Raw genomic sequence first — 13,970 nt, 5'->3', positions numbered from 1 at the left:
CTCCTGTTTGCAGGTGGGTGAATGGGAATCCCCACCCCACTCACTCACCCCCAACCCCCCACCTCCCACCCCAACCCCTGGCCAGGCAGCCCTGAGGATTAACAACCAGGACAAAGGTCTGAGGAGTTCTTTAACATGTAAATACACTGGTGACACCCCGCTGGGCTCTTTCTGTGCCTCCACAAAGGTGTGCTCAGTTGTTGTGAAACTACCACAGTAATCATGGTCATTATATTACCTCACGAGTTCTTGGGAATACTGACAAAATAAAACTGTAAAGATTTATCTCAGACAACACAGTTTCTTACACATTTCAAAACTTACAAATGAGGATAGAAAAAAAAGGAACCAAATGGAATCCCAATAGATATATATTTATGTTGGGATTATATATAAAGTTAGGTCAGTGGTCGGCAAACTCATTAGTTAACAGAGCCAAATATCAACAGTACAACGACTGAAATTTCTTTTGAGTCGAAAACCGACTTTTGTGCATGGGCCACGAAGTTTCAATCGCACTGTACGTGTGCGCCTGCACATGGTATTTTGTGGGAGAGCCACACTTGAGGGGCCAAAGAGCACATGTGGCGCCAACAGTTTGCCGACCACTGAGTTGGGTGATAAAGGAGGCATTTCAAATCGGTAAAGAAAAGATGAATGAGTCAATATGTGATACTGGGACAATTAATCATAAAAATATTACGTTCTTCACACACCATCCAGAAAGTTCAAAATGGGATAAAATATGTACATGCCTAGTTTTTCATAAAATCAAGATGAAAGGACATGGAAAATACGTTTAATGTAAGAGTAGAGGAGGAGAATGGGTTCTACAATGCCAGGCAGTACACACCGCAGCTAGTAAACACCCAAAATGAACTCCCTGAAAAGGGGCCAAATACATTCTCAGCAAGGAATCCTTTCACAATCCAGTCACATAAAAATGTAAAGTTCCAACACTGGACAGAGATCAAGGTCAAAAACATTATTTTAAAAGATTAATAGTGCTTCATATGTAAAAAGTATAAAACTGTACACCAAAAGACATTCCCAAAAAGCAAAAGATAAATGAGGGTGTAAAATACTGACAAAAACGAGGCAATGGGTCACTATCCATAAAGTGTTCGAACCTGTCAATCAAAAAGGACAAATAAAATAGAAAAGCAGTCAAAAGACATGAATAGGCAAGTGGTCATGAAAAAAAATACTTTACTCAGAACTGGTTAAATGCGGCTTTAAATGAGACGCTCTCACTCACACATCAAAGCTGATCATCCTTTGGCCGGGCCAGTGGAGGGGGGGGGGGCAGGGCGCTCTTGGGGCACCGCTGTGCGCTCAGCATTGCCAGAGAGCAGAGTCCAGCGTCTTCCTGTGCAGTTGGCCTGTCGATTCAAGCTGTAGGCAGTGGCCATACAGAAATGCCCCCAGAAGGGCACAGGCGTGCGGAGCAGCATCGCAGTGCCAGTGAGCTGAACGCTCTCTAAATGCCCGTGAATGAGGAACTGTGAAACCAGTCAGTCCTTCCACGCAGTGAGATGCTTCTACAAAGCCATTGTTCTACAGAATGAGGCAGGTCAGCACAGACCGACGTGTGAAGGTGCTCCATAAGGCTTCATTAAGTGACTTATTAGACAGTATACGTGGGAAGAGCCCAGTATTTTTGAAGTGGTATAATGTGTAAACAACCCTTAGAAGGATATACATGTGCCTATCACTGGGGAGTGAAAATATGGGACATTCACCTTTTAACCTCAAGTGTTCATTAACTTTCCTCTAAATCTGTATTACGTTTAGAATCCAAAAAGACTTTCAAGCCCTTAAGATTGAACGACCATTTGAGAAAAGACCCCATGTTTTCTAAGACCTGAGTGCTTCCTCCCCTGGGCTCCGAAGAACCTTCCCAAAGTCAAGGGCGTTCAGACTGTCCGTGCCCTGAATATGAGAGGGCACCTCTAGAGTCCCTACCCTCCTGTGGTTAAAAGCCACAAGTGAGGACGACTGCACATAACAACGGGAAGACAAGAACACAGCAACTGGTAAATATGTTGTGCAAACCCCAAAGGACTCCCTGGAAGAGGCAGAATACATTCTCAAAAAGGGATCCTGGGACAATTTACAATCCACACAAAAATGTAGACATTCCCACAGGCCTCGCCCATGAGATCCATGCATCAGGCCTGCACTCTCTTTACTGAGGGTGGAGGTAGCCGGCGTCCAGTAGGGCCCGCAAGCCCCTACTGTGCACATGAGGAGATGGGGCCCGTTGGCTCAAGAGCCACAGAGGGATCCATCGGCTCTGATGTCCCAGGAGTTACAGCGATTTCTTCATTCACCTCCAAGAAAGCACCGGTCTCTTGGGGAGAGGTGGAGTGCTCGTTACGGCAGCCTTCTGCACAGCCCGGGGTCTCTTTTCTGTGTTTGTTCTTCAGTCTCCTCTTGTACAACTTATATGCTACATGTGAAAACACACAAGTCATTAAAAAAATAAATCACGCTAGTAAGGATTATAGTTTGGTGACCTTGTGCGCTTGTCCATGCTTTGAGAATTAGTTTGTTTGGGGTCATGTGTGTATTGACACGCAGAAAACTATGAAACAAAATAATTTAGTGTATCAAAAGGGTGACTCCGTCTGGACTGGACCATTTGTGAAAGAGACTTACGGTAGTCATCAGCTCACCAACAGCTCATCCGTTTATTCTGTCAGTCCGTCAGCCGCTCCCATGGAGAGCTTCCAGTGAGCGCTCTCCCCTGGGTGTGGGAGGAGAGCTGGGAGTCCCGTGTTCCTTCCCTCACAGTCTCACCAGGACAAGGAATTCAAGCTTGACTTCAGTCCAGGTGTCTCTTAGGATTTCTCTTATCTTGTTGGAAAATTAAAATCCCAGTATTCTTATATTGGTGGTTATATCAGTAATCTCTCTAGAGGAAAGGCTAATATGCAAAGTGTCCCCTCGGGAGTTCAACCTGGAGAACAGCTGTTCAGTCGCTCCCTATGATGTGTGCTGACCGTCGGCGTGGGAGGGTGTGGAACATGGCGGGCAACCAGCAGCTGTGGTGGGTTGCTGAGGGAGCGAGGGAAAGAGGAGGCTGGGAGGTGGGGGAAGAGAACCATATAATGGTAGTATGCTGGTGGCAAGGGAAGGAGGAGGAACTTGATACACCTGATCACTAGCCAGGCCTAGGGACCCTATCCATGCATGAATTTAATATAATCAGCTATATCAGCAATCACTGAGGCTTACTCATCCCTGTTCCCTTACAATAATAAAAATTGACCATGGCCCAAGATTAAAATACATGTGTGTGTTCATATCTACCCATCTATATTTTTTTTCAAATTTACCTTATGAGTCTAAATAGTGACTGATTCCAAAATGACATATTTAGCTATATGGGTAGACAGCAGACAAGGTGGGGCAAAAGTAGGTGTATAGTTGTCAGTACATGAAGCACAGAGTTTGTTCTTGTTTATTATTTGTATTATTTTCCACACGAACAACTGTAAACCTTGTTTGCCCCCACACACACATAATTAATTTCAATATTTGTGTGTGTACTATATTTGAAAAATATGTCACAGCCATTCAGCACAATTCTTTGCCAAAAGAACACTGTGAAATAACTTGACATTTAGCTCTTGATGAAACATAGAAATAAATGATTGCTCCTGGAGACTGATCAATCCTGAAATCTGAGTTCTGATCATGCACTGTTTTTGTGTGAAGCATACTTGTTTATCTTCCCCATGGCTCACTTTCCCATGGTTTCTTATATTTTTCTGTGAAACTTCCACTTTGTGGCAAAGAATCTCGTTTGTGCATTTTATTTACCAAAAAAATAAAAAATAAAAAATGTCAGGCTAAAAATGTGTCACAAGGACAGCCCGCGCATGTTTGGACTGAAAAGAGAGCTGCGAAGGTGGGTCAACAATTTTCAGTTGAGTGTACCCAACAGGGCTCTACGCACCTGCAACAATGAGAAATCCATCCACCATCTGGAAGAGTCCATAGGACAGGGGGAAGCTGATCATCTGGACCAGCTGCTGGGCAGTGAAAGAGAGCTGCAGCATGGTGAGGCACATCTGAATATTCTGGGCCCCTGTTTCTAAGGAAATTGTCCTGCACCTACAATGAAAAAAATTTTTTTCAAGATTTACATAATAGCAATAAGGACTATTCTTACATGTTCTCTTACAAATAGCAATAAATATAAGCTGTGAGCTTAGGCCCCTAAAAATGTTTACTCGTCCAGTCATTACTTGCTGAGTGCCTACTCTGTAGGTGGTCTCCTGAGAGGCAGCTGGGAGGAGGCCCTATGAATCCCAACCTAGGAATCTGCTTGAAAAGTCCAAGAGGTACCCCGTGGAAATTCAGTACCGCCACCGGACAAATTGGGGAGATGCTGTAGGCATTTAGAAATGGACAGAGGACGTGGGATTAAAGCATGGGGAGAGGGGAAGAGGCATTGACTGAGGGACAAGGACTGAAAGTAAAGTTCCAGGGACAGGTGTGAGTTTGGCCTACCCGGAGGCACTGCCCGAGCTGTAAGCCAATCTGTGAAGAGCAGAGGCTGAGGGGTGAGAAGGGAAAGTTGAGTTAGAGATAGAAACAGTATAAACTAAACAACACTTGGAAGTAAACACAAAAACCTTTTCCACTTTCCTACATTTTACTGGTTTCTTTATTGCAAAAAAAAAAAAAAGAAAAAGAAAGAAAGAAGGAAGGAAGGAAGGAAGGAAGGAAGGAAGGAAGGAAGGAAGGAAGAAAAGAAAAGAAAAGAAAAGAAAAGAAAAGAAAAGAAAAGAAAAGAAAAGAAAAGAAAAGAAAAGAAAAGAAAAGAAAAAAGAAAAGAACAGAACAGAACAGAACAGAGCCAAAACTGGTTTGGCTGAGTGGATAGAGCGTCGGACTGTGGACCGAAGGATCCCGGGTTTGATTCCGGTCAAGGACACGTACCTTGGTTGTGGGCACATCCCCAGTGGGGAGTGTGCAGAAGGCAGCTGGTCGATGTTTCTCTCTCATTGACATTTCTAACTCTCTATCCCTCTCAATTCCTCTCTGTGTAAAATCAATAAAATATATTTTTTTTAAAAAAGGAAAAGAAAAGAACAGAAAAGTAGAGAAAAGAAAAGAAATAAATAACCTCACTTGAAAAAGAAAAAGCAGGAGGAAGACGAAAGAAGACATAGGCAGGGCCTTGAGGGCTGGAGTCAGCATTTCACCTGTCTCCAGGTTCTAAAGGGAGTCAGCAGGGTTTGAGGGCTGGAAGAGAAGAGGTGTTCGGATGGTAAGCTGGACCGGAATGTGGGTGCGGGATGAGGGAGTGGAAATGGCATCACTTGTCACAGGACAAGTTCTGTGGCTCTTAATTTATTTATAATGACCCCATTGCTGCTATGCTTTCTCCAGACTACCCTACCTCCATATAACTAAGCTTCAAGCTGGACCCCACACCTGAGCCATTCATTCACTGGGCACATGCAGTGTCTCAGTTTTGATATTTCTTAAGCTATCAGGCGGGGGGAAGGAGGACGAGATGAGATTGTTGACTACACTTTGCTATAGGAATACTCTCTCTCCAGATCCAATTATGTTTCAACCACTCAACAGTCCCTGTTCCTAACTTTGGAAGCAAACCCAGGTCCAAATCCTAACTCTACCTCATTCTGGCTCAATGAACTTGGTCAAGCTGCTTCATTTCTCTGAAGGGTTCACTCATCTGCAAACTATTGATGATATCGCTGAGGCTTTGTAACAAGTAAATGAGATACTCTTGGTGGAGCCTCACCCCGTACTTTGTACAATCCTAAATGTTCCCTAGTGAACTGGAAACAGCATGAGGCCAATTACATTCTTCCCAAACTCCACCTTTGGAATTCAACTGCACAGTTTACTTTTCTTCAAACATTCTATTCTGATTTTAAAAGAACTGAGAATTACATACTCAGTGAAAAACATTAAAAAAAAATACCAAAAATGTTAAGCAATTAAAATTAGTCTTAATCCTACTATTCAAAATAAACACTATTAGCATATGGTATATTTCTTCCAGTATTTTTCTATGCATAAAATTTTTTCTTCCTTCTACAAGATGAGACTACTCAAAATGCATACTGTTTTCTTTCTTTTTTAACACAAATTTATCTCTTAAGTATTTTCAAAAGAATTAAAATTGATACATCATATTCCATCACATAGCCATATCATGAATTAAATCTCTGTATTGTTAGATATTTAAATTGTTTCTATTTTTTATATTAATGAATAACATTTCAATTAACATCTTTGCATATCAATATTTGTGCAATTACCTGATAGCTTCAGGACAGAATTCCAGAAGTAAAACCACTGTTAACTATAAATATTTATAAGGCTACTGATGTGACTTGTCTTTTAGACAGTATATACCAATTTATGTTACCCCCAACAGTGTATAATAATGCTCATCTCATCTATTCCAATAACATGGAATATTATCATTTTTAATATTTCACAGCATTTATAAATTATGTTTCCCATTTGTAATGATAATATTTAATGTAAATTTTCTATTTTATTTCTCAAGTTTGCCCTTTCTCTTCGTGCCCCTCATAAGTGGCACTTTTTAAAAGTTGGCACAAACAAGGCATATATGCTTAATCTCTTGAACTTGCTCATGCCCTGGAATAATCTCTATATGTAGTGAAACCATCTCATCCCTCCTATTTAACCACTAATGAAGAGCAAAGTGTCCAGATTACAAGTGGTATCAACACCCAGGTCCTAATTTCACAGATTACAACATCCATCAATCTGGCCTTTGAGTTCATTTACATGAACTTTTCACCCTCTGTCTGATGAGCTGTCCCAGTCCATCCACCTTGTAAGTCAAAACTCTGAGTTTCCAGACATAGTCAGACAGCAAAGACTTTGGGTTTCATTTATTCTTCTCATCAAAGTTTATGGATAGTTTAACTGTACCTCTGCCAAGAATGGTGGGTAAGAAGTGCCAGCAGAAAGCCCGCGACATGGCCAATCAAAGGAAAGATGCAACTGATGATCAGTAGGGTGATGTCTGCATTCCAAGATTCTCTCGCCAGCACCACACCAGCAACTGTGACCACCAAAAGGAGGACCCCACCAACAATGGCCCCAATCTAAAGCAAACCGATAAAATAAATACATAAACATCTTGGTCTTCAGGTTCTACGATGCAAAGTCCATCACTGCTCTAAGAAGCTTGGAACCTAGAAGTTTTAGAACAAAAAAGAGGACTTTGAGACCAGCAAATCCACCATTTCACAGAGAATAAACCTAAGGTCCAAAGTGGTCAAGTGACCTGGCTAAGCCAGGAATTGGTAAGGCTCAGCACGAAGCTCTGTCTTCTTGTTTTATGAACTGTAACTTCTCTCTTTAAGTGGAGGATTTGGTCAGAAGGATCACATAGTCGTTTTCATGGATAGAACGTATTTGTGGCATAAGTAAAACCTGACAATAAGCATCCAACACCTGTACACACACCTCTTAGATACCTCGCTGGTAACCTCTTATCTGAGATCCTTCCTGCCTGACCATCCCCCACTCTCTCCCCACCATCCCTTCACCCACCAATGGCTTCTTACTGCTTTGGTCCCTGCCCTTCTCTGCTCCAAATGAAAGTTACCCATTCTTCATTAGACAATGTGAGCTAATTAATGTGATATGAGAGGTACTGACAAATACTTCCACCCTCTCCCAAATGAATGCCGTCTCTTTTGTTGTTTGTCAGAAACAAAAAAAATCAAACGGAAAAATTTCCAGTGGTTTGAGTTTTAGATCAGATAGGAAAGAAGCAAGACCTAGAATATTTGGGACAGATCAGGATCTTGGCAAGTTCCCATTCATACCATGGTGACAGCGAACTAGTTACAGCATCCACTGCGATGTGAAATGTTTAAGGAGGAAGGTAGCCATGAGTTACCAAAGCAAAACAAAACAACTCCATGTGCCATCGATGTGTTCCAGGAGTCACCTTTACTGCCCAAACACAGGAGAAACGGCTTCACCAGCCTGGAAGATGCTGGAACACCGAGAAAACCTGCGACTATAAAAATCCCTCTGCATCTTTCTACCAAAACGAGGATTGAATGTTTAAAATTCACAGAAAGCAATTTGTTTAGAAAACAAATCAGATCTTAAATTAAAAGAGGATAAATAACAGTGCTCGCCTCGGCAGCACGGATACCAAACGTGGAACGATACAGAGATTAGTATGGCCCCTGGCCCAGGATGACATGCAAATTCATGTAGTGTTCCATTTTTTTTTTTTTAAATAATTAAGTAAATAAATACAACAGTGATTTAGATTTTAAAAAAAGAAAGAGGATGAAGAACAGATTGAAGATATACCAAAATAATGATTAAATTTTCCCAGTCTTTTTTTAAAATCAAGGTGCGTTAGAGTATCTACGTAGATATTCTAGCGCACCTTTAGTATGCATATTACTAAATATTTTCTGCCACAAATCCAGTGGAATAGCCAAAGGAAAGGGGCTTTAAATCTGACCTTTACAGAAATGAAACTGACCTACAGAAAATATATTTGATTTCCTCATTGTCACTGACAGATCTGGAAACACCAAAATCATGACTTTCTTTGTTAGAAAATAATCCAGGGTAGAATACTTGAAAAGTAAGAGGTTCCAATAATCATATTTTCTTCTCTTGTTTTATAAACAAAATTATAACCATGAACTGCCTCATTAGACATTTTCTCCCACCAAAGTAACAAAGTCACTCTGAATCACCATAAGAGCCTTCCTCCAGCGCTGTGCCAGCTGACCTGTCTGCCTGTCCCCTTCTCATGTTCCTCCTCTCATTGGAGGGGTGATGGCAGTGTTTGATTTGGGGCCAAACGGGGAAAGCAGAGTCCATTTGTGCAGGCACGTGGAACAGCCATGTTCTGCCAGATAGAGCCAAATGGCAAGCGCTTAAACTGAACCAAACTGTAAACCTTCAACTGAAATGAGCTCAGACATACTTGTGGAACCTCCTGCTAGCCCCCAATGTTTATTTCTTTATAAATGTAAAATATAAAGAACACTTTTAAACACCTCATAGAAGTAAGCACACACTACAATTCTCTGTCTTCTAAAACAATCCTAGTAGATAGCCCTGTCTGGTTTGGCTCAGTGGATAGAGCGTCAGCCTGTGGATTGAAGGGTCCTGGGTTCAATTCCAGTCAAAGATACATGTTCAGGTTGCAGGCTCAATCCCCAGAGGCGGGTGCCTCTCATCATTGATGTTTCTCTCTCTCCCTCTCCCTTTCTTTCTGAAATCAACATATATACTGTATATATCAAACTAAAAGAATATAGACACTAAAAATAAGCATCTCTAAAAATAAACACATAATTGGGAAATCAGAAAGCACCCCAGGAGGTTCACACTTTGTTGAGAATATCTTCTGTCTACCTAGTAACTTTCACAGCCATTTAACAGGGACACGTGCTTGGTTCTCCGGCAAACACAAGACTCGCGGGAGTTGCGGTTACCATGAGTCCATGGCCAGGCTCCTCCACGTGCTCTGGACGCTCTATCTCACTGTGACGGTTCTTCACGTGGTCGGCAGCCCTTGCCCGTGTGTACAAACTACCACCTTAGGAGCTTCCGAAAGACAGCCCTTGGTCCCACTCTTCCATGAAACCAGCTCTGCTCCCTAAACACTGGGCCCCACACACCCCGAACAGCGGCCACCTGGGCGCCTGTGTGAAGCCTTGTGAGTGGATGGGCCCTGGGTTCTCTGACCACGCTCAGGCCTCAGCTTTCTGTCACTCCAGCAGGTGTGTCCCAAGCCTCGGCTGATGGGACTATGGGAGTGACAGAGCAAGGCCCAGAGGAGCAGAGGAAACTTGGGAGGTAGGATCCAAAAATGTAGGACAGGCAGGGAAAATTGCTGGGTGTGGGCCCGCATGGGTCTGGCTTGTTTGTTTCAGTCATTGCTACATCCATCTGTCACGTCTCTTGAGTCTGAGGATGTGCCAACTGCCAGGCGGAGCTGCTTACCTTGAGAATGATTTTGGATTGTTTGGGGCACCTATAATTCACATAGACACCGAAGGCCACAGGAACGGTCAGGCACAGGAGGGAAATCCCTGAATAGAAGAGAAATCCGTCAGGCAGCATCACCCTAACCCTGACCTTCCAGCCTCAACAATTTCTGTTTCAACCAGTTAAAAGCTTTCATTAAAGCTGCATTTTGCTTCTGCATCTACCTTCAATTTTTTTTTTTTTTTTCAGTCTTTGGAAGACGGTCTTTGAAGGGTATCGACTGAGTGGCCAGATTATTATGATCTCTGAATGCATAATAATCTGGCCATTCAGTGTATATCCTATATAATAAAAGGCTAATATGCAAACTATCCCCAGGAGTTCAACTAGCAGGCAAACAGGCCAACCGCCCAATATCCTCTCCCCGACACGCACGAATTCATGCACCGGGCCTCTAATATATATATATATATATATATATGTACTGAGTGGCCAGATTAGTATGCGTTCAGAGATCATAATAATCTGGCCGCTCTGTATGATATTACCGACTGCCACAGTATTTGGTCCATCATTTCCCTCAGAATCCCTCTGACAACCCCATGGGATTTTAGGGACAACTGGAAATGTAAAGTTAACAAACAGGAGGATGCTCTTTAATCTGTGATCCTCTTTGGTGTTATGTATGGGGGTCCCCTCCATAACCACAGCTATTGTTCCCTTTTGGATGCCAATGGGTCATTGCTTCACAAAGTAAGAATACTTGTTTCAGACATAAAAAACAGCACTTGTTACACATTCCAAAGCCATTTCTCATAATCTCCAAGTGTAACTTGGTAACCCAATGGCAAGTAGGGAGAAAATGCCTTTTAGTTAACACAAGCAAATAAAAGCACTGAAGGCAGGCTCAGTAGAGCTCCTTACCAATGTCTGCAATACTGGCTCCAAAGGTATATGAATTGCTCCTAATATTTTGTGTTTTAATTATTTATGAGTCTTTCAGAATATATTATCAAAACAGAATATATTAAGTAACTTACTAATCAAAAAAGCTGTACGTAAAATCATAATCTCTAAATTAAGATCTCCCTCAAATTTTACAGTCAATAGTCTCCAGCTATTATCAGAAGATGGCGCTAGTCATGCTTTTAAAATATGGACTGTGGCTTGTAAGCCCTCCAAGGGCCGACTGGAGACTCCAGATTGGCATGTTAGACTTTTAAGAGTCATCGTTACTGCCAGTTCTCCAAACACTCTGACCAAACTAGAACAGGCAGATCGTCTTACCCAGGTTTTCTTCTAAGGCTAGTGAGTCCACAGAGATCTCTAGGAGCTGGGCAGAGTTTGATGAGAAATAATATTCAGGAAGAGCGATAATGAAAGGGATATGGGTAATAGTTGTGGCAAGTGCACACACTTCAATAACCAACAGGAATCATTTCTGTTGATCAGCAGAGAGGTCAAGGCTCACAGGCGATGTGAAAGGTGGACCGTGGGAACTGAGGTCTCATTAGAGCCCCAGTGATCCAGATAAACTTTTGGTCATGGTGAGTCCAGTTGCTTTACAATAAACTCTATAAATGTTTTTAATAAGTTTTCTGGCTTTATTTTCAAAAGTGAGCTTAGGTAGGGGTTAGTGAGTTTAGACTTTGCGGTCAGATTCCTGAGTCAAAATTCAAGTGCTGCCCTTACCAACTGCACAAACTTCTGGATTAGAGAGATTACTTAATAAGAATTACTTATAAGAATCTCTCTAATCCAGAAAATCTAGGAAATGGAACTAGTAATAGAATCTGTACTGTAGAGTTACTTAGAAAATTGAATTAGGTAACAAAACAAAAAACCATACACTCTGCCTACAGGAGACACTTGGTAAATAACAGCTATTACCCTCACCATCCCCATTCCTGATACTTTTTCATTGCACAAGCTCATACAGACCTATGTTCTGATACGGAATGGTGAAATTCTGCTCAAAATTCCAGGACAAGGTGTAGAGATAAAGGCAGAGTGGCATCATTCCCAGGGCAGCCACTGTGGAACAGGTTGTCATACTGATGCTGAAAGTAAAATTAAAATAATGTGTAAGAGAGAGAGTTTGGAACAAAGAAGTTAGCTCCCTAACCAAATGGAACTATTGGACACAACTTCTTAGAGATTACATGGGGTAACTTAGTTGAAGCTCACTCCTGTCTTATTATTCAACAAATGATGATGGTATTTTAGACTTGTGGTCTAAAAAAAGATTTCTAGCAGTTCTTGACATCCATCAATTAGCTCTTTTAAAAATTTTATTTATTTTCATTTTGTTTTTTTTCAGCACCACTTATCCAATTAACTCTTATTTACTTGAGGATATACTTGCCCTAAATGGTCTGCTAATTATAGTTATAAGAATTTTTTCCTTATACATTTCTTTTCTATTGAGATATAATGTACAGACCATAAAATTCATCATTTTAAAGTGTTTTTTAGACAGGTATATAGATCAATGGAATAGAACAAGGAGTACAGATATCAACTCATGCCTATATAGTCAATTAATATTTGGCAAAGGAAGCAAAAATAAAGACAGTTTCTTCAAAAAAAGATATTGGGAAAATTGGACAGGTATATGCAAAAAAATGCAGCTAGACCACCAACTCACACCATACACAAGAATAAGTTCAAAATGAATAAAAGACTTACATGTAAGTCATAAAACCATGAAAATCCTAGAAGAAAACATAGGCAGTAAAATCTCAGTCATCTCTCGTAGCAATGTTTGCTGATACATCTCAAACATATTGGATATACTTGTCCTAAATGGCCTGCTAATTACGTAACTATAATTAGTAGGCCATTTAGGACAAGTATATCCTCAAATAAATAGGGCAAGAAAAACAAAAGAGAAAATTAACAAATGGGACTACATCAAAATAAAAAGCTTCTGCACAGCAAAAGAAATCATTAAAAAAAAAATGAAAGGAAACACACTGTATGGGAGAACATATTCGTCAATAGTATACCCGATAAGGGGCAATCTCTAAAATACATAAAGAAATTGTACATTCAGTTCATGCTGAGGCTGAAACACCACGGTGGCTAGTACCATGGATCTGTCTCTCACCCAGTGGGGTAAGCTGGGCCCTCTCTGGAGAAGAAACATGTGTTCCCCAAAATATGAGATCAGTTTCCGGGCCTTGCCAGCAGGTGAGGGGTTCCCGAGGGCAGGTGCTGGGCATGGAGCCCATTGGGGCATAGGCTACCAAGGAGACAGAACTAAACCTCACATAACCCTGCTTGGCCCCGGAGGATGGCTGGTTAGCCAGAGACGGGTAAGATTCCTCAGGGAAGGAACAACCTAAGACAAGCACAGTCACAGAGGGGCTACCAGGAGAAAACTTGGGGGTCAACAAAGGTAGGGCACAGACCCTTACGACCCCTCCCCCCCTGCAACTTGGCAGGCGCCTGAACCTCCTCCCCTTCTGAGGGAGGTCTCCTGCCCCCATGGCTGCTTCGCTTCCCATGCACAGCTCAAATTGGAACCCAGGTAACAGACAGAGACTTGGCTGATAGCTGTTGCCCTCTCACTGCAACAAGACTTGTTTGAGAGGTCTTGTACCCATGGTGTGGGCAAGTGGGTTTTTAATATCCAAGTCCAGCCTAGTAGCAAGAATGCTCAGGCCCTTCTCAAGAAGGCAAATAATCATTTCCACTAATACACACATGGTAAATAAATACACGGCTAATGGAAATAAATGAATATTCTAGAAAAACTGATTATACTGTACAAAAAGCTGTTCCTAAAGTGTTAACAAAAGTTCTTATTGGCAGAGCGTCTCATTGTAAAATTGTATAACATATAATGAACCTAAAGCAGTCATAGTTTAGCGCAAATAATTAAAATGTAAAAGCTATCAAGATTACATTATAAAACTCCCAAAAGCATCCTATTATTTAAATTTAAAAAGGGGATGACAGTG

At 41.6% G+C, this 13,970-nt stretch overlaps 1 protein-coding gene across 7 annotated transcripts in view; it reads right to left on the bottom strand.

Annotated features, from left to right (window-relative positions):
* Nucleotides 1-245: 245 nt before the first annotated feature.
* Nucleotides 246-13,970, bottom strand: part of SLC10A6 (solute carrier family 10 member 6) — a 45,082-nt gene continuing 31,357 nt past the window's right edge. For 5 of the 7 annotated variants that reach the window (XM_084882241.1, XM_084882240.1, XM_084882242.1 and 2 more), the window contains 5 exons: nt 11,947-12,065; nt 10,021-10,109; nt 6,958-7,133; nt 3,965-4,122; nt 247-2,452 (listed from right to left, as the gene is read on the bottom strand). In XM_084882241.1, the coding sequence (XP_084738367.1) occupies nt 2,235-2,452; nt 3,965-4,122; nt 6,958-7,133; nt 10,021-10,109; nt 11,947-12,065 (760 nt within the window). In that variant the 3' untranslated portion in view covers nt 247-2,234. Of the gene's footprint in view, nt 2,453-3,964; nt 4,123-6,957; nt 7,134-10,020; nt 10,110-11,946; nt 12,066-13,970 lie in introns of all 7 variants that reach the window. The other 2 variants (XM_084882246.1, XM_084882245.1) reach the window with 2 other exon arrangements.

This window comes from Pipistrellus hanaki (assembly GCF_964339955.1).
Source record: "Pipistrellus hanaki genome assembly, chromosome: 1".
NCBI lineage: Eukaryota > Metazoa > Chordata > Mammalia > Chiroptera > Vespertilionidae > Pipistrellus > Pipistrellus hanaki.
This window is presented reverse-complemented; position numbering and strand designations above follow the sequence as displayed.